Source organism: Sinohyriopsis cumingii, chromosome 18, assembly GCF_028554795.1.
Source record: "Sinohyriopsis cumingii isolate HCF-2022 chromosome 18, ASM2855479v2, whole genome shotgun sequence".
NCBI lineage: Eukaryota > Metazoa > Mollusca > Bivalvia > Unionida > Unionidae > Sinohyriopsis > Sinohyriopsis cumingii.
In genome coordinates this window covers 80,002,478-80,024,228 of record NC_142978.1, presented here as the reverse complement: position 1 = coordinate 80,024,228, position 21,751 = coordinate 80,002,478, and the positions used below count along the sequence as shown (strand labels likewise).

At 35.3% G+C, this 21,751-nt stretch overlaps 1 protein-coding gene across 1 annotated transcript in view; it reads left to right on the top strand.

The window, feature by feature from the left end:
• The first annotated feature begins 5,574 nt into the window (after positions 1–5,574).
• LOC149777142 (uncharacterized) overlaps positions 5,575–21,751 on the top strand; it is a 263,171-nt gene continuing 246,994 nt past the window's right edge. Inside the window, exons 1-3 of the mRNA XM_089941376.1 lie at positions 5,575–5,667; positions 6,366–7,508; positions 8,874–8,949. Coding sequence (XP_089797502.1) covers positions 5,575–5,667; positions 6,366–7,508; positions 8,874–8,949 — 1,312 coding nt within the window. The remainder of the gene's footprint in view (positions 5,668–6,365; positions 7,509–8,873; positions 8,950–21,751) is intronic.

Below are 21,751 nucleotides of genomic sequence, written 5' to 3'. Positions count from 1 at the left end.
TGCCATATTTTGATGTTCAGCCATTATCTCCTCTGGGGAGTAGGTTCATTGATCAAATGGCAATGATGAAAGTTTACAGGTCACTTGAAGGTAAAAGACACCATCAATTTAGAGCTTATGCATGGAGACTGAGACAGACTCAATAACTTTCCATCAAATGTATATTCAGTTCCTAATTTGCTTGTAACTGGAGATTAGGTGTTCACATACTGTAATGATATCCCATTGTTAAAGGACCTTTTAACCTGCAAGCAGTTTTGGTCACTGATGTATTACATTACATTTAAACTCAGTTGAACTTGGTTGAAGGCCATGATACCTGATAATATGGACTTACATCTGTCATGTGGCTGTTGTTATCAGTCCATCATTTGCCATTTTCAAGGTTTTCTCAAAAGTAGATCAAGAGAATTTATGAAACTTGAAATGATGACTTCTCAGTCCAGTGATTGAACAGTATTTTCAAACTTACAAAGAAAACATTAGCAACATCTTACAGATGTGTAGAAATTATGCCGATTTGCAATTAAATATATCTGATTTTATTTAAGATAAAATACCTTGCATGATGCCAGTCACACCAAAACAGAATTGGACATATTTTTTCAGAAAGTATTCAAGGTCAGAGTTTATACAAATGATACCAATCTGTCAGCAAATGTGGCAACCATAACTAAAATTGGAAAACCTTTGCAAAATTACTGTTTTGATTTGTTTAAGATCAAATTTGACAGAAAAGTATTCTGGCATCAAGGCCATTAAAAAACTAGTGATGTGTGTCTGCTAATAAATATGGCTGCCATTACTAAATACAGAAACACTTTTTTAAGACTTAAAAGCTGCTTAACAGAATTGACCAGATTTTTCAACATTTTGGCATTATGACATTTAAGGCTTATGCAAAAATAATGCAGATTTGTTATCAGATTTGACCAATGTTAACTAAAAATATATAATCCTTTAAATGATTTCTTCTTAAAAACAGCTCGGTGAAATTTTATCAAGTTTGACATAAAGTATTCTCATATTGATCCTTTGCTCTTGCTTTAGGCTACATTTGATAGGTGAGTGATTTCAGGCCAACTTGGACCTCTTGTTTTATTATTGATTCCTGCCCATCAGATATAACATGCACATGTACATACCTGCCAACTTTCTAGATCATAAGTGGTGGTGAGTTTATCAGACTTGGTGGTGGAGAGTAATTGACGTGGTATTCAATTAAAAAATTTCAAATTAATATATCATACAAGAGAATCTCTCTGCAGGGAGGGTTTTCCTCCCCAAATGAGGGGTGTGTCTCCCGTTCTTCCCATCACTCATTGAAATCTCCTGCAGACTTCAAATTATCATTAAAATAAATAAGGAAAAGATTTTTGTGCTCTGTTTTCCCACACCTTGCTTCCAGTGTAATATATTTTTGGTAAAGTCTTCAAATGACCATGTGTCATTGGGAACTGGCTTATGCAGAGCAAGTGGGATGCTTTAAATGCAAATTTGACAGAAAATAACCTAAACATAATCATCGATTATAATGTCTGTGATTTTGGATTTTTAATGTACCTTAAACAGGTTTCATTCATATTGTTACAATGTCAGCATTGTGTCAGTTTATATTATAGTGATGTCTAGCACTGGGGCATCATGCTGCAGACATTTAGCATCATCTCCCACCCAGTCACATTATCCTGACACCAAGCTGACCAGTCCTAACACTAACCTCTTAAAGCTGAGCACCAAGCAAGGCAGCTGCTGGTACCGATTTTATTAGTCTTTGGTATGACTTGGCTGGGGTTTGAACCTGTGACCTCCTGCATCAGAGGCAGACATTCTAACCACTTATGTCACCAGAGTGGTTGATTATAATGTGTGTGATCAGTAGTAATTCAGAAAAGGATTAAAGATGCTAATAGATTACGTTTTCATTACTAAAGAGGTCAAGCAAATTATTAACATTACTTGGATTTCTTTGGTAGGGTGTGTTTGGTTTCGATGTTTAAGGTTTCTTTAGATGGATTATATTCTGTGTGATTGGAAAGGATTAAACATATAGTTGGATTTATCATTACTAAAGAACTAACTTGGCAGAAAACAGGTCAGGTACAGTCTCATTATTTGAAGTTTCTCAAGATATATAAGTGTATGTTATCTCCCAGTGCAAAAAGTATATATTTAAACAACCAAAATATTGCATGAAATTTAATTATGGATGACAACAATTTGACATTCCTGTAAAGTTAATTTTAAAAAGAATTTCCCAGATTCTACCATGCAGATAGCACCACTCATGAGCAGTCCTAGCAGTCAGTCAGCAACCTTAATTTGCCCACAGGCAGGAAATAATTTGAACTTTTTGGTGGACTTTGTCGAGTTGTAATACCTTATTCTAATGCAGATGCTGAATGGATGTTGTCCATTTTGAGGAAAATTCAGACTATCTGCAGGGAAAAAACTGGATTCAGTAATGATGCATCATCTTCCAAGGATTGAGATCAAAAGTGATGAGGACTGCCACAAATATAATCCAGGCAGTAATCTGCACAGAAAGGCTAAAAATTATTGTGCTATATTTATATAAGGACAGAATGAAAGGCTACAATTTGCTGAGAATGGACTGATCTGATTGATGAGATGATGTAGGAAATGGAAATCTATTTTCTCGTTGTGATCTTTGTCCATTTGCATGCTAAAAATCAGGTTGATGAAAATCCCCCTCATTTGAAATTAAAACCCCTGACCAAAGTTTGCAAATTTCCTGATTTGTCCTAAGCTGACTTCTCTGTTTTGTCACAAGTATGACTTACGGGCCTGTGGCAAGTGGTAGAGAGATCAATGTTTCGGTCCATGGGCCATCATCCTCTTACAAAGTGGAGTAAAGAAAGGGGGGCATATCTTCCCTAAATTGCCCCAGGATGGTTGAGAATCGCTCTTACTCACCAGCTGAGTCTGCCAATAGGGATAGTCCTTTAGCTTTGTGACCCTCTTACCTCTAAGTGTCTTTTGCAACAGAGAGAGACAATTGGCCACAATGTCCTGTCTCCCATGAGTATGAACAAGATGAAGATGTCCTGTCAGTCCTTTTACATTCACACAAGTTTGACATAGAACAAGCCAAGGTAGCATCTTCTCCCATTAGGTTTCCTACCTCCTCCCAACTGTTGATCAAAGTGGCTGCTTAGTGTCCCTCATACTACATCTGTCTCACTGTTGCCCCATATTGACCAGACTGGACATTTCACTCAGCCTTGAAGAATCAGAACTTACTCCATCTGGGGGGATGAATTTCCTCACAAGAGAGAATGAGAGTGTGTCCTGTTGGACAGAGTAGAAAAGATCGTGACCCAGCTGGAGGTGTTGAGAGCAAAGACCACATCATCAGTTTATCAGTTTCTTTTGGGGACCTTTAACACTGCAGTACACATGGTTCCTCTAGGCAGATTAAATATGTGCCCTTCCCAGTCTATTCTTCAGGCAAACTGGAAACCACACAGGGACTTTCTGAATGCCCCTATTTTTCTAGATCTGGAATTCCACCATCATATGATTTGGTGGATGAATAGGGACCAGTTTTGTTTGCGGGTCTCAAAACCTCAATCCTAGTGGCTCACAGACAAATCAGTTTCTTGGTGAAGCACTTGCCTGGAGCCAGAAGGGCTAATTCTTCAGCATTTGGGGTTCTCGGAAGAATCTGTCGTCCACATCAACAATTTGAAAATGAGGGCAGTGCTCTTGTTTCCTCAGGGGAATGTCAACAGAGAAGTTGCAGCATGATGGTTTCAACCAACAAGACATCTGTATTGTACCTCAGGCAACAAATAGGCGTACATGCCCCATCTCACTGCTTTGAGATTTTGAACCTTTTTGCTGGGCAACTTTGGAAGGGGTTACCCTCCAAGTTTCCACATTCCTGGTTAAAAGAACATTGTCTGATGGACAGCCTGACCATAAGGGGCAAGAAGGTCCTCACAGATTGGTCCGTCTACCAGTCCATAGCAGATTCATGTTCGGACCTTGGGTAGACTCTTGGTGGACTTGTTTGCAACAAGGCTAAGCAAAAAGCTCTACTTCTACGTTTCTCCAGTCCCAGACCAGTGATCCTTGGCAATGACACTTTCAACCAGTGGCATTGTCTGCTTGCTTATGCCTTCCCACTCTTCAGGATGATTCCAAAAGTATTTCAGAGACTCCACTGCTAAGCTTACATTGACAGCTTCTCTTTGGCCTCAACAATCATGCTTCAGCCGTTAAGCTTAGAATGTTCTGGAAGCAAACTCATGACAACTTACAGGTCATTTTATTGTCTTAGGAATTATATAAGGTATTGGTATACAAAATTATTCATTCCATTTTAAGTTCAGTCTGTGGAATCATTTACTGTTGTGTTCAGACATAATTTGAGAGGAATTGTGTAAATTATTCATTTGTATTACAGAATTCTGCTTGACGTATGGAATAAAACACTATTTTGGGGTTATTGTGAATTCATTCAAAGACATTCTGGATTGTATCATTGTGATACATCAGGTCTAATGGTACATCAATCTATTCCAGACTTTAGGTACACCAGCACATTCATCAATCTATTCCAGACTTTAGGTACATCAGCACATTCTGTACTTTTGAACTTGTGATGGAACATTTAGGATTATTTGATATTTAATTCACAATACTGTAAATCAGGGGTCTCAAACTCAAACCACCCTGAGGGATGCATGAGGGCATTTTTGATGGGTGAGGGGCCGCACCGTCTTTGTTTCCACTCATGACACCATGTGATCCCAGTCATTTTGCAAGCCATAGGATACATCTTGGTGGGAGACTCTTTTGTGATCGCTGCAGCAGGAAACATATTAATCTTTTCTGTCCCTCACTGAATGCAGTGGCTGGATTTCTTATCTTTCACTTTCTGCTATCAAGAGCAGCCCCTTCTAACACAAATTTTCAATGGTCTGGTTATTTGGTGTGGACTCTCACATAACTGACCCAATCCAATATTTCAAGCTGCAATGGCTGGTGTCATGCTCACTAACATCTAGATGGAATTCCTTGTGTCTTGTGGTTTCTAACTAAGACCCCCTAGATGGAATTCCTTGTGTCTTGTGGTTTCTAACTAAGACCCCCTACGAATCTTAGTGTGAACTTTGCCCTCAAAACTGTTTTTTCCTTGGCTTCAAAAAGATGAACAGCAAAATTCATCTCCTCTTCAAAGAGCAAGACTGTCTAAGGTTCACTAAAAGTTATGCCTTGCTTTTAAGAGAGTCTTTATGCGCAGTTAGGACTTTATGTTTTTATTAGGCTGCTTATGAAGCAAGAAGAAAGGGTAGGAAGCATCTTTTTATATCCCTTAAGGGCTCAGTTCATATTTCAGCCTCCACCATTTTGAGGTTGATTACCAAACTATCAAGAGTCTATTTACTGATAATGACCTTTCATTCAGGAAGATTAAAGCCCATGAAGTTCAAACCATTGCTACCATATGGGCTTATCAAACTCATTTGTCCCTGGTGATGAAAGCTTCATTTTTGTAATCTCACATGACCTTCTTCTTCGCCTACCTTTTTCTTTGCTCATGAAATGAAGGCATATTTTGGGGAGATGGGAGCTGATGGTAGTAACACAAAAAGTGGCTCATGTGGATGCCATGTGGCAGTGGTTCAGAGTTCTATAGTAAGGATGAATATTCCTTGTTTTTCTTTCTTTCCTGTTCCCAGTTTGTGGCATCACCAGCCTCCCACTGATCAGGCAAATTCAGGATTCCAGTAGCAACAGGTTACTGAGACTAAAATACAAGTTTTATATGATGGTGGGTAAAACTAAATACTTTTTATGAAGTCACCCTATGGGAGGATGAACTCTCATCATATGATTGAAAAGAGTATGCTACACAATATTGCAACAGGTAAGTAGTTCATCATTAAAATTAGTTTATCCCCCCCCACACATTTTTTTAGGACTATCATTAGAACAAACAACATTGACACTGGTCTTCTAGTGCATTATGTGATGGCAGATCAGGGTTTGTGTTGCTTGCAGTTCGACTCAACTTATAAGCAAGTACATACTTACGGTTTGCTGTGCTGAGACAGTTGTAATGATTTTTTTAATGCTCTTGAATTATGTACTGGTTTGGTTGTGTTTAAATATCAGTATGTTGTAAGTTGTTTCATTATTGCTGTTTTGTCTTTTTTACATACTGAAAATTGTATAGATGAAAATCCTTCTGATTTGAAGTGAAAGCTTACGATCATTTGTATAAATCTCCTGATTTGACCTCTGTGCTGACACATGTATGAGTTATACTTGTTGTTCAACATATGAAGTAGGGGTCATGAATATATGTTTATGATTTTTTTTTTTCATTTCAGCTTTTATCATGTACTGACTTTAATGAAAGACGTAAGATTCGAGAATCACTACGTGAACTCCGTGGACTCAGACTTGATGGTGACAAAGTTGTAACATATTCATTTGAACCTGCAACAGTCCGGAAGTTATCTTCATCTGGATCATCACCACTGTTAGACAGAAAGAGTAGTACTGAAAGTTTTAGTGACTTTTCTCCAGGTACACCCAATACTAGAGTTTTGAGGAGAAATGATGAAGTTTTTGCCTTTGAAGAATCTGGCTTAGATAATGATAGAATCAGTATAGGCAGGAAGTTTAGCACAACCAATTCCAGTCAGAATTTAGAAGAGAATGATTCGAGAACCAGGCAGCAGTTGCCTAAATTGGGGAATGCTAGAACCAGTCATGGTTTTAACACCGAGAAAATTCAGTCAAGGGAGACAACTCAATTTAGTGAAAATGTTAAGTCAAGGGAGAGAATGGAAGTTAGTCAAAATATTAAAGATGGGTTGTACAGGGCCACTGCCATTAGGATAGGTAATGATGCAGATGCTAAAGATCAAACATATTCCAAAATTCCAAAGCATTCAAGTGAAGGGAAATCTGAAAATTATTCACAGAAAAAGTCTCCTAGACAGCTGTTAAGTCCAATAAGTTCAACTGTGTCACGAAAATATTTTTTTAATCAGAATTATACAGATGAAACTTTTAATAGAAATTCAGGGAGAATAGTGAGTGAAGGGAGGAAAACCACTACGGTTAATGACAGCAGTGGCCTACAGAATGGAGACCTTGATATTTATAACCCCACATGTGGGGAATATAATGTCATATCAGTGTCTGAGAAACAAACTGGACATGTGGATAATGAAGAAATGGAGAAGAGTGACTGCACAGTTGTTGATGGAGAAATGAAAAACAGTAAACATGTAAAAGTTGATAGAGAAACCAGAGACAGAAATATGGTTAATGAGGCAGCAGAAACAAATAAGTATGGATTTAAATCAGAAGACGAAGAAGAAGGAAATGAGGATGTGTCAGTACAACAGGATAGGAAGTCACAGTTGATCAATAATGAAACCAGGGGTGGCATGAAGGAATTTGGCGCCCTCGGACAAATTATTTCTGGTCTTGACCTACAAGAGGAGATCCTACAAGAAAATGTAAGTCTTTGTTTATTCGCTTTGTGAAAGAAACTCCATCAGGATGGAGAAGAATATTTAGTTTCTTGGAACAATGTCATACACAATTCCAAACTCATGAAAACAATCTCATCCATTTCCATTTACCGGAAAAGATTTTATGAAATTTGTTTTTGTTACAAAAGAGATTGGAATAGTTTCATTGTATCTGATCACCTTGCTTGCTGTATGATTAGGGCTTTCAAGAGGGAGACTACTCATAGAAAGCTAAAATATGTTTGAAAGATTTATCACCCTTGCATTATTCACTGAATGGACTACTGTCTATATTATTAGCATGTCTCTTTCAGTATTTGAATGTTGTAAAAAGTACAATTCATTTTTGTACAACTTATTTTCCTGGTTATTTGAATGAGTTTATACAGTGTAAACAATGGAAATCCTTGCTACTGTGTACACCATGCTGTCTTAACTTGAAGACTCTTAAAAGTATATGTTTAAAATTATTAAAATATTGGTATTGGATGTAAACTCCTTTGTGAAAAGGCTTGTTTTGTTTTAAATATATTATATTGGAAAATCTGCCACATGATAATGCGCAGGTAGGTCATGGTCTATGATATTCTTCTTGTGATGTAAAGTTCGAACTGCATAGACCCTCAACATTGCGGCTTGCAATTGTATGTGGATTACAAGCAGATAAATACCATGCAAGACTAAATAAAGAAAATTATATTTTTTGTAACCCAACTAAAATCTCACAGACTTTATTGTTTTATTGTATTTTGACAATTCAGGATACCTAACAATGCTTTAGTTTGTCAATTCAAATTAAGAATATATCAATTCATATATTTAACAATATTTCAACAACAAAAAAAAAAGGATAAAGCCTACCTGCTAACCCAATTTTTCTCAAGTCTTTTATAGTAATATAGAACATTTGTTTTTCTTGATGTAAACCGTATGTGTTAATAACATTCCAAATAACTTGAGATCAGACACCGATGCCATGGGGAACAGAAATACAAGTACTTTATGAAATTCATTGAGATTTGTGTACATGTTTGTCAGATTTAGGTAGTTTTGCCAGCCTAAATGTCAGATCATTATTTTAAATGAACCCTACCCTGCCATTTGATTTATATAAAAATGCAGGCTAAGGAAATTGTTCACCTTACAAGACAGGAAATTAACAATTGGTATTAAAAGAAAAGGAAACAAAAATTTGTATATATCCTCAGCATCACATTTTATTGAATCATGAGAATTGGTTATATGTATACTTTATTGTAATACACTTACCTTTTCCGTAAATATTTTGACTGTGCTTATTAAAACTGTTGAACAAGTTTAATAAAAATAACCCTCTTTTTATATAAATAGCTTAGACAGAGCGCCAACTTTAGTGAAAGACGAAGATTAAGAGGAGAAATCAGGCAGTTAAGAGACAAGCGTGAAGGTACCTCTCATTACCACTTCTGCACTCACTTTTTTGGCTTATGCATACATCATGTATCTGTTAATATTTCCATTTCAAGTTTGAATCCAGTGATCCATAGTTACATTACAAAGTTTGCAAAGTTACAGTTGCATTGTTTTGTACTTTTATTTTGCAGGAAAAATATTTTGATTTTGTACTCTTGCTTCTATGTTCCTTATTCATAGTACATTTTATGCAACTCTATCCAACCTCCTTTTTTTCAACAATTGTATTGATTTGATCAATTATTTTTTAAAACTTGCTTTTTTGTCATTAAAAATTACATTCTAAAATAGCATTATTTTCTAGCTACCATAGGAAAATAAATTTAAATATGTTTCTATTTGATCAAAATAGTGTAATTTTAATCATTTAGTCCACAAAGTTTTCTGTGTATATTGCTCCAGTATAAGCAGTCAGTGTTTTAAGATGGTGTGTTTGATCAATATAAACTATTCTCTCTGAATTATTTCTGGATACTTGTGCATAATTGAAATAATAGTACCAGATCAGTTGGTGAACACTCATTCAAATAAAGCCATATAATCAAATGCACCTTTAAGTGATCTTGATTGCTAAACCATTTGATGCATTCAAAATGGCCTCACTAATGTCCATCTGATTAGAACTTAGTCAACAATAGCAAATTTGTGTTGTGTTCAGAAGATACAACGTCAGATTTGAGAAAACAATTAATTCAATCAGGGGAATCAAATACCCGTTACTAAATCTTTATAGTACTGCAATATGCTTTTATTAGTATCTACCGCCTCATTCATGTGACTGGTTGAGTTGTTTAACAGCATTGTGATCATGCATTCTCCCATGATAAGATGGAGGGGGGGGGAGTCTAATAAGAATCAGAATTTTGTGGGTGGGTTTATTAAACAGATATATCCTCAGTAAATATTTGCCAAATTGTTTTGAAAGTGGGGTGAGCATGAATCAGAAAGTTGTCATCAGAGTAATACCATGTCTGGACATGTGTCCAGTATTATTGGTCAAGGGGTTTCCCAGTCATCCTTTGATGATGTTCTGTCACAAAAGAAATCTTTGACTTTATAAAAAAAAATACAGTTTATATAAAAAGTTTTATCCACTCCTTTAAGGATATCATAAAGTTTTTGGGGGTTTGAAAACATTTTTCAGCACATTACAGATTATAAATGGTGGATGTAAATTGTTTTCTTTGATATATTTTTGCATGCATTTTGGTAAGTTGAAACATATGCCAAATTTTACTTTTCAGATATTAATTGAATGTATTTTAGTATGATTTGAATATTTGTTGTTGTTGGTGAAGCTGTCAAATAATTTGTCTTTATTTCATCTACTTTAGCATTTACTGACACACACCACTCCAAGCCAAGCTGGTTTGAAACTACTGTACTGTCGTCAGTTTTGAAAATACTGTACTAAGTCATCAAAATCTAGTTAAATGACATTGTAGAGGTCTTGAGTAAGGATTCAAAAAAAAAATTTAATAGAATGTAGGTGTTATTCTCCTTGTTTATCAACAAACATGGTATAAACATCAACGTTTCTTCACTGCTGAAGATGGATGTTAAAGGACAGAAACTCATTTACCTGTTCAGTTATATGCAGGGTCTGTCTGAAATATTTATCTTGGAATTGATTTGAAAATCATAGATTTTTAAAATAAAAAATATAATTTTTTTAATTGATTTGAAGTTTAGATGGGGACATTGAGACCTTGAATAGCTCTGTTTTAGTCTCAAAGGCTTCAGATGGAAATGCATGACAATATCTACAAGACATGTTTATCCAGATACACTTTACAAAAATATCTACAAGACATGTTTATCCAGACACACTTTACAACAATATCTATAAAACATGTTTATCCAGATACACTTTACAAAAATATCTACAAGACATGTTTATCCAGATACACTTTACAACAATATCTACAAGACGTGTTTATCCAGACACACATTACAGCAATACCTACAAGACATGTTTATCCAGAGATACTTCACTACAATATCTGCAAGATGTTTATCCAGATACACTTTACAACAATATCTACAAGACATGTTTATCCAGATACACTTTACAACAATATCTACAAGACATGTTTATCGAGATAGACATTACAACATCTACAAGACATGTTTATCCAGATACACTTCACTTAAATATCTACAAGACATGTTTATCCAGATACACTACACTTAAATATCTACAAGACATGTTTATCCAGATACACTTCACTTAAATATCAACAAGACATGTTTATCCAGATACACTTCACTTAAATATCTACAAGACATGTTTATCCAGATACATTTCACTTAAATATCTACATGTTTATCCAGATGCATTCTATAACAATATCTACAAGATATGTTTATCCAGATACACTTCACTTAGATATCTACAAGACATGTTTACCCAGATACACTACACTTAAATATCTACAAGACATGTTTATCCAGATACACTTCACTTAAATATCTACATGTTTATCCAGATACATTCTATAACAATATCTACAAGACATGTTTATCCAGACAAAATTCACCACAATATCTGCAAGACATTTTTCCAGATATACTTCAATATAATATCTACAAGACATGTTTATCCAAATACACTTTACAACAATATCTACAAGATACACTTCACTTAAATATCTACATGTTTATCCAGATACATTCTATAACAATATCTACAAGACATGTTTATCCAGATACACTTCACCACAATATCTACAAGACATGTTTATCCGGATACACTTCACCACAATATTTGCAAGACATGTTTATCCAGATACACTTCACTACTGTATCTACAAGACATGTTTATCCAGATACACTTCACCACAATATCTACAAGACATGTTTATCCAGATACACTTCACCACAATATCTATAAGACATGTTTATCAAGATACACTTCACCACAGTATCTACAAGACATATTTAGCTGGATGCATTTCACACTACAAGATCTGTTTAGCTAGATGCACTTCACTGCAGTATCTGCAAGACAGGTTTACCCAGGTGAACTTCATGACAATATCTACAAGACATGTTGAGCCAGATACATGCTTTCAAAAGTTAATATTGGTTGGTTGTTGGCTGGTTGGTTTTAATAGATCTTTAACACTTAATTGGCTACAGTATATAATGAGGAGCAAATGGAAGCTAAATGCCTAAATGGGCATCCAATCAGTGACTGTAAATTACAATTCTGTTATTCTTGGAAAAAATAAATGATTCAACTACATATTAAATAAGAGGGGACCCGGGTGACTGAGTGGTATAAGATGTCTGACATCTCATCCTCTATCCACATGGGTTAGAGTCTTGGCTGGACCATTGTAGTTGTACGAGAAAGCTTTCCAGTAGCTTCCTCTGGTTTGGTGGTTCTTCCTAGGGTCTTCCTGTGTTCTTGCTCTATCAAAATACAATGGCCACCATGTATGGCATATCATGTGCTATGAATAGCATTAAATCTCTCAAAATAAAAAATTAATTAAATGAGAATTAAGCATCTTATTTACATTTCTTTGCAGTGATATATTGCAATGGTAGATGACAATCTTTACTGTTCTGCTACTTATAATTTAAGTAAGTAGCTGAAACCATGACATGTTGGCACATTTTATGGTGGCAGTCTTGGATGTACACAATTTATAGCAGACATAAATTGTTTTTATACCCACTTCATATTGATCTTTCACACCCTTTGGCACTTTTCAGAGTGAGAAAAAGAGACGGAAACAAATGTTGACTTCATTGCAAACACATTTAAAATGAGTAGGAATGATTTCAGAGCTGAACAGTGTTCATTTTTGTTGTGACTTGGTTTATATTCATGAAAGCTGTTCTTCTATATGTTATTTCAGTACCCTTGTACCTACAGCTTGGCACTCTTGGAACTGAGGGAGGGCTGTAGTTGTTGTTACTGTTATTATTGTTGATCTTGTAACAATTAAGCCTACAGATAATAATAAAAGCACATAGCAGCAGTTTCAAACTGGACCTTTGAAGAATGGCTTAAGAGCTGATCTGTAACATTCACTACTATCCACATTAAGTGACATAGCCATAAAGGATTATAGCTAAATCTGTACAAATTCAAACCTTGTAGAACTTGGGACATTGATCATTAGTGGAGAAAATTCTTTAAATTTTATTTATTATTTATTGAAATAAGAGTTTTTAATTATGTGAACATCTGTGCAGTTACTTGGTATTTTTAGCTGAGTAGACCAAAACCAGTGATATTATAATAAAATAATTATTAAATTATATCTGTTATATATGGAATGTTGTTTTACTGACTCAGGAAAGATATAAATTTAACAAGGACCACGTTTACTGTAAAGTCCAAAATATGACTGTATGATAGTGCTGATAAAAAGACGGATAAAAGTTGTTTTAAACTAAAGTATTAACCATAACAAACATTTTATTGTCATTCAATCAGTGACTTTCTTTTCAGAGAAAAATCATTTTCTTTGTGTAAACCAGAGTATGTGTCCAAAATTTTCAATGCACATCCTTTGAAAGTTGACTTATTGTGCATGGTTCTGATATGGTTGTGCACCAGTAAAACCTGGTTTAGCTAGAGTGATGATTTAATTAAATAAACTTACTAAACAAAAATTATATATATATATATATATACTGTTTCTTTATTTATTTTCTATTTTAGCCTTAGAGATTTTGAAATATCTGTATACTGTATTAAAGTGCTTTGATTTGATACTGGAGATTTATTTTATTAGTCTGAACCATTATTTAACCCGACAAAATGTTTTGCAAGTGCTTTCTGTCGAATGTGTTTGAATGTGGAAAGTAACATCCTCTTGCACTAATGATAAGACTTGCAGAGATATACTTTGCTAACCATGTATTTTCAGCTTCATTCCACATGGACCCTTGACACATGTAACAAGCCATGGATTTTAAACTTAATTCCACGTAGACCCTTGACACATGTAACAAGCCATGGATTTTACACTTAATTCCACATAGACCCTTGACACATGTAACAAGCTATGGATTTAATCATAAGTCCTCATAGACCCTTGGCACATGTAACAAGCCATGGATTTTAAACTTAATTCCACGTAGACCCTTGACAGATGTAACAAGCCATGGATTTTACACTTAATTCCACATAGACCCTTGACACATGTAACAAGCTATGGATTTTAATCTTAAGTCCTCATAGACCCTTGACACATGTAACAAGCCAGATTGTCAGTTTCATTCCACATAGACCATGACGGCTGTAACTAGCCATGGATTTTCAGTTTCATTCAGCATAGACCCATGACACATGTAATTAGCTAGATTTTCAGCCTCATTCCACATAGACCCGTTACAGATGTAACAAGCCAGATTTTCAGCTTTATTCATATAGTCCCTTGACACATGTAACTAGCCATGGATTTTAAACTTAATTCCACGTAGACCCTTGACACATGTAACAAGCCATGGATTTTACACTTAATTCCACATAGACCCTTGACACATGTAACAAGCTATGGATTTTAATCTTAAGTCCTCATAGACCCTTGACACATGTAACAAGCCAGATTGTCAGTTTCATTCCACATAGACCATGACGGCTGTAACTAGCCATGGATTTTCAGTTTCATTCAGCATAGACCCATGACACATGTAATTAGCTAGATTTTCAGCTTCATTCCACATAGACCTGTTACAGATGTAACAAGCCAGATTTTCAGCTTTATTCATATAGTCCCTTGACACATGTAACTAGCCATGGATTTTAAACCTAATTCCACGTAGACCCTTGACACATGTAACAAGCCATGGATTTTACACTTAATTCCACATAGACCCTTGACACATGTAACAAGCTATGGATTTTAATCTTAAGTCCTCATAGACCCTTGACACATGTAACAAGCCAGATTGTCAGTTTCATTCCACATAGACCATGACAGCTGTAACTAGCCATGGATTTTCAATTTCATTCAGCATAGACCCATGACACATGTAATTAGCTAGATTTTCAGCTTCATTCCACATAGACCCATTACAGATGTAACAAGCCAGATTTTCAGCTTTATTCATATAGTCCCTTGACACATGTAACTAGCCATGGATTTTAAACTTAATTCCATGTAGACCCTTGACACATGTAACAAACCATGGATTTTACACTTAATTCCACATAGACCCTTGACACATGTAACAAGCTATGGATTTTAATCTTAAGTCCTCATAGACCCTTGACACATGTAACAAGCCAGATTGTCAGTTTCATTCCACATAGACCATGACAGCTGTAACTAGCCATGGATTTTCAATTTCATTCACCACAGACCCATGACACACGTAGCTAGATTTTCAGCTTCATTCCACATAGACCCGTTACAGATGTAACAAGCCAGATTTTCAGCTTTATTCATATAGTCCCTTGAATACCAAGCTACATACTGAGTCCTTTCACTGGTCAATCAGTTTGGTTTGTTATGGGCAGTAAAACTTATAAACAAGAGGGCACATTCAAAACACTGTTTTGGCTAGCTACATATGATAGTGATTGATAAGGAATGAAATGAATTAGTGACTTGTAGCTGATGGGATGAATTGGATGAGGGACTCATAGTTCAGGTGCAATGAATTAGATGAATGACTAATGGCTAGTTGAATGAATTGGATGAGTAACTTGTAGCTAGCAGAATGAACTGGACGAGTGACTCAGAACTAATGGAATAAATTGGATGAGAGAGTTGTAGCTAGTGGACTGAATCAGATGAATGACGCGTAGCTGGTGGAATGAATAGTTCAGGTGACTTGTAGCTAGTGGATTGAACTGGATAAGTGACTTAGCTAGTGGAATTAATTGGAGGGGTGGCTCAGTTAATAGCTAGTGGAATAAAATGGATGATTGGCTCACAGCTAGTGGAGTGAAATGGATGAGTGACTTGTAACTAATGGAATGAAATGGATCAGTATCTCAGTAATGAAATGGATGAATGACTCAGCTAGGGAATGAATGACTCATAGCTAGTGAAATAAAATGGATCAGTGACTCATAGCTAGTGGAATGCAATGGATCAGTGACTCATAGTGAAAATGTCCTGCTACACCACTCATTTACACTTAACACATTAACCCCTGGAGGTTTTTGCCATTTTTGCCTGAAAATCGAGTAGGAAACACATTTTGAAAGCTATTTCTGAATAGACTCGAAAACACCAAATCCCCGGTCATCTTTCAATAACATACAGCCTAGTTGTGTTAGAAACATCATTTTTCATTGACTATTTAACTCGCGCATGAGCAGAAGGGTAAAAGTTGGACTTTCTTTTTTTTGCTGAACGGAGCCATTATTTTCGTATGGAGACCACTCTTTATTCCAAATGCCCATCTTATCCTACTTTTTGCACAGGCTCATCTGTCTGTTTGCAGTTCATACTGGTTTGTCTTAGATCTGAGACCAAAAAGTCTAAAATCCATACACAAAATGGGATTCCGACCACGGTCGAATTTTGCATAAAAAAAAGGTCAGGTCCAAAAAATGAGGTTTTTCTATCTGTGTTTTGTAGTGCAACTAGATATTCCAGATTATTTGGTATCATTGTAGAACTACATATGTCTACCTTTCTATAATACCATCCACTTTAGTGTATCATGCATGACCATAACGCTACAGAGCTCGGCAGTAGGCTCATGCTACCTCCTGCCCCGTAAAGTCGTTGCTTGGGATTAATGTGTTAAGTGAAGAAAGAAAGGATCTAGTTTAGCTTTCCAGTAAAGTTGTACTGCAGTTATTGAATTTGGTTTGCTTGATTTGTAAGCCTATCAGTAAACAGGAATAATAAATATTGTTACTAGCATTCATTGCTAAAGCTATTAGGAACATTTTATTTATTGACACATATTTATTTTTTTTTGCCAGTGGAATGTAAAATTAGAGATCTCCTGTTTTTATATTTTCTAATTTTCTTCTATTTGGTGATCTCAGTTAAGTCATTTCTGGTAATTAAAAAATGGGAACACTGAAATTATTAAAAGGGGGCAATTTATACAAATTATAACTTTGAAAGGAAAATGTTACCATGCAGAAAAGGACAAAATGTCTGTACTGTTTGTATTGCTGCCGATGCTAGGGCTTCTCATAACAGTTGCCCAATTGTGCAAGGAAGAGGAAAGCTATTGAAGCTGATCCAACCAGGATAGGAATGATGGGAAATGTTTGTTGAAATTATAACTCAGATGATGAAATAAAGTAAATTTTTATTCTGTGCCTGTTTTCTTGTGTACACTTGTTGAGTATAGCAGTGCCCTCTTAGTAAGAGGGGTGGTTAATTGGATTTGGCTGGCGTTATCTAGAGGATGACCTCTCTGGATATTATAGCCCAGTGGGAGTGGAAAAATAGAATTTAAACAGACAACTGAGCAAGAATATTGGGAAGAAATAATACAATATGAGCCCCCATAGACAAGAAAAATAAAATATTTAATCAAAACAAATTAATAGCGGCAATTCCAGTGAATCTAAATTATATCAACAGAATTTAATAGCAGTGTCTAATTTGGATTTATTTCATCATAATAATGAGTGGTGAAAAGAGTGCAATGTCCACGACTGATTGCATCACCTTCCTCCCTTGACCGTGTATCAACGTCTTCCTATTTCCTTGAGCCTTCCTATTCTCTACACTTCACTTCACTCCTTCCAGGACTTCCTAATCCTTTATTCTGAACTCGTCACTTCTTTTTTCAGACTTTTGTCTTCGGACTGTCCCGTCTCTCCCCAGAAAGCTGTTCCTTAAAGGACAAAATGACCCCAATATCTCTGTATGTACCACTTTCTGCATGTACATAAAATCCCCTCACTTAACATTAATCTGAAGCATACTGGCTATCCACACTGCATAAATTCTGAACTAATCTGATAGAACATCACCCTCACTTCACAGCGACAGGCCATAATTACAGTGTTAGTGGTATATCAAATGTTACCATATCTCTTTACCTATGCTACCACAGGCTTGATTACTACTGCATAAAATTCACAAAGTTCTAGCTCACAGCAATCCCTTAGTTACAAGATTATTTAAATATTACAAAGTCAGATATAAATATGCAATTATCGTTAACTCATGATAATCAATATCGTCCTAACAGACAAAGGAAATTATTTCTTATAGCCCTACGAAAACTTGGATGGCATGCAATCATCAATTCTATCAACGAACTAGTAACTAAAATTAAAGAGATAAATTGCATAACAACACTAGCATCAACAGATTTCCATGAAATTGAATAAATGATACATAATATGGATCCTAGTCATATCAAGACATTTGCATAAAACAAACAATCAAAAAATTGAAAATTACATGGAAAATTAAATTTGTGTACCTTAATGCTGTTCTCTTTCAGAAATTGTGCTTAGCGCTAAACCCTGTCTTTTCTTGCAAGACAGCCACCTGGTCCCCTTTTCTTGTTTAACGAGGAAAGCACTATTCTTTTTTGGCGTCCTCAGAGCCACTTCTCCTCTCTCAGGATTTCAGACTAAAGAATTTCGACTAAGGTCGTCACTTTAAATTTACATTACTTCTAAAGTGTACATCTTAATTCACTCTAGGTATGGGCATATCAATTTCCCTTTGAAAATGATAATTTGACATGGGTTCCTATGAAGCGGTGATGGTTGGTCGTGCAAATGTTTACTTTCTCAGGACAGCGTAGCAATGCCCTGGTCAATCCCACTTAGTCATAAATTCTAGCCTTTCAAGTTTTAACACTGACATGGGGGAGAAAATAAGAAAGGTCTGGCTTAAGTGTGATAAAATTTTAATGCTCAATGCATTCAACTTTAAGGTTCAATACAATTAAAAATTCAACACTTTACATTGTGAATTACATGTACTTGAATTTTGCAGAAAAATTTGATTCTTTACTTATAAATAAAGCCTTACTGTAAATACAATCCATACTGGTGCAAATATATCTTGATGTATTCAGATCTGCTATATGCTGGCATATTGGACATGTGATTATAAGTATCAAATATTTATATTAAATTTACCCAGTGTAGACTGGATAATCCAATTAAGATCTGCCAGTAGCTTCTCGTGGGTCGGTGGTTCTTTCCGGGGTTTTCCCGGGTTCTTCCTCCACAATTAATACTGTATAGCCTATCATGTGCTAAAAAATGGCGTTAAAACCTACAACAATAACAACAACCGATTAAGATCTGTAACAATGACTTCCAGATTTTGATGTATTAGTGTGGAAATACAGTAGCTTCGTTGTTCTCAGTAGTGACCTAATTTTATGACATTTGAATTGACCAGTTTACAATTAAAATGTCAAACGTGATTTTTGTCAAACTTTTTGTCATTGAAAGAGATTGAAGATAGAGGGTAGGGAAAAATTGAAGGTGGAAAATTTGAAAGTTACAAGCTTGGAACATGATTTTTGTTTTAATCGACAAAGGAGTATTGGTGGTTCTGCTGTTTCTGTTTTGGCATTTATGCGAAATAGAATGCTTGTTTGAAATTTTATTAAACTAGTTCTATGATATTAATAAATTTTATCGCATGATGAAAATGACTGATTTTATTTGACCAATGTTTTAAACTGCAGAATAATGTAGTGCATTGACTTTCAAAATACATTTGCACACCTTGTTGTTATGCCTTTTCATTGCCTGGCATTGTGGGTATATTAACATAAATAACATGGCAGTTATGTGGTAGAATTATAATAATTTTTTGATTGAATTATTTTGGCATATTTTGTTACATTGTTGAATCATTTATGCATTTTCATTTTTTGTTATTTTGTTGTTATGTTAAATTATACAGTCATCCTTTTTTGCATTACTTTTGCAGTAATTTCTAATTCATTACAATTTTGTGATAGTTTTGAAGTTTCTGTTGCTTTACATACACTTCTTCCTGAAAGATTTATGAGAGCTTTCTGTTTCTAAGTTTTAATTTCTTTTCTTTTCATTTCAGTCGAAAATAGATCTTGGCAAGTAATGCATTAGTAAGGACAAGTAGGTTTTGTGTTGCACATTACAATTGTTTCACTTTGAAAGCAATTTCATCATCATGGATATAACGGAATTTTGTACAAATTAGTGATTGTGTGTTTTTTTTGTAAGGAATGCTGGGTAAACATGGACTCCAATTTTGGTATGTTTATTGTGCAAGGAATGCCTGAATAAATATGGACTTAACTTTTTGCAATCTGCCTTTTTTACACTCAGAATTTTATCTTTGTGCCTTCATTGATCTTTAAAACTAATTTTTATGTCATTGACCTGCATTAGTGTTTTGCCAAAACCAATGTAATTTATTCTCGGAGACCTAGATATTCAGTTTATCCCAGTTTCAAGGAATAGAACTATTGTAAAAATTTACAAGTTTGGCTCCCATTCCACTTTATTCATGAATACTTGGATATCAGATTATCAGTCTGGTTGACCCCTTTATCTCTAAAGCATTTAAAGTTTTAATCTGATCATTTCATTAAAAAGCATTGGGGCTTGTTGACTCTCTTGATGTCACTTTAACATCTGAGGATTTTTTGCATCACTGGGTGCAATGTAGCATAAATGAATACATTTATAAGCTAGTGTTAGGATTTGGTTATACATGGTGACACGTACATTGTATCACTTAAGCTTGGTAAAGAAATTTCAATTTTTGCCAGCACATAGAGAAAACTTCTCTACCTTGTACCAATTGACTTGTATGTTGACTTAATTTTTAGAGCACAGAGTTTCTCAAATACATTCACATAAAAGCAATAAATGCATTTTGTGTTGTAGGTCTCGTTAATAATTTATATATCTCTGAAATAAGTAGGAGTGTACTATGTTGTCTGTTCATCTCTATTTCTGTGTCTAAATTTGTTTTTGAGTTGTCCAAGATCTACAGTTTCCAAACTTTGGACGGTTTCCTTCAGTGTCAGGAAGAACTCAAGTTTGAGGTTTAAAGCTCAAAAGGGCAAGGGCACTGACTAAAAGAAAGAAAATGGTTGGGGTCAAGGTCACTGTGACTGAAAGAAGAAAAATAGTTTACCTACAGTAACTTGAGTTCTCCATCATCATTTGGGGTAATGAAGAACACTTGATTTTATGAAAAAAGTTAAAGGTGACCCAATGACTGCAAGATTAAAAATGGTTTCTGCACATTAACATTAGTTCTACATCATGTACGGTGACCAAATTTTGTGGATGGCTTGCATTTCAGTTAAGGAAGAATTAAGCTTATTGCTTTTGGGATCAAAAGGTAAAATGCCAAGGTCTCTGTAGTTTCTGTACAATAACATTAGCTCAGCATCAGAGACCTGAACCAGACGGTGGATGGCTTACACTTGGGTTAAGGAAGAAGCCTGTTGATTGTTGGGTTCAAAAGGTCAAATGTAAAGGTCATAGTGACTGAAAGAAAAGTGGTTTCAGCACCCCAAAAATTCAGATATCTGCTTTAAGTAGTGTTAAACACTGGGGCTTGTGTATAATATTTCAGTGATATTACCCTTGTTGAGGTACAGTTCAAATTGATGCAGTGATGACTGTCATTTGCATGTAATGACCATTGATGTATTAACATTCACATGAATCAATGAATATTTACCTGCATATAGAGATCACAAGTTCTTAAGGTAGATGACAACTCAGATAATTTATATCCATAAATTGTTCATATTGAATAACAGTACGCCCTCCTTATAATGTTGTCTATGGGAGCCATAGAGTACATTGCCTTGTCAGTGTTCCTGATAGAGAGGAGGGTACTTTCAGT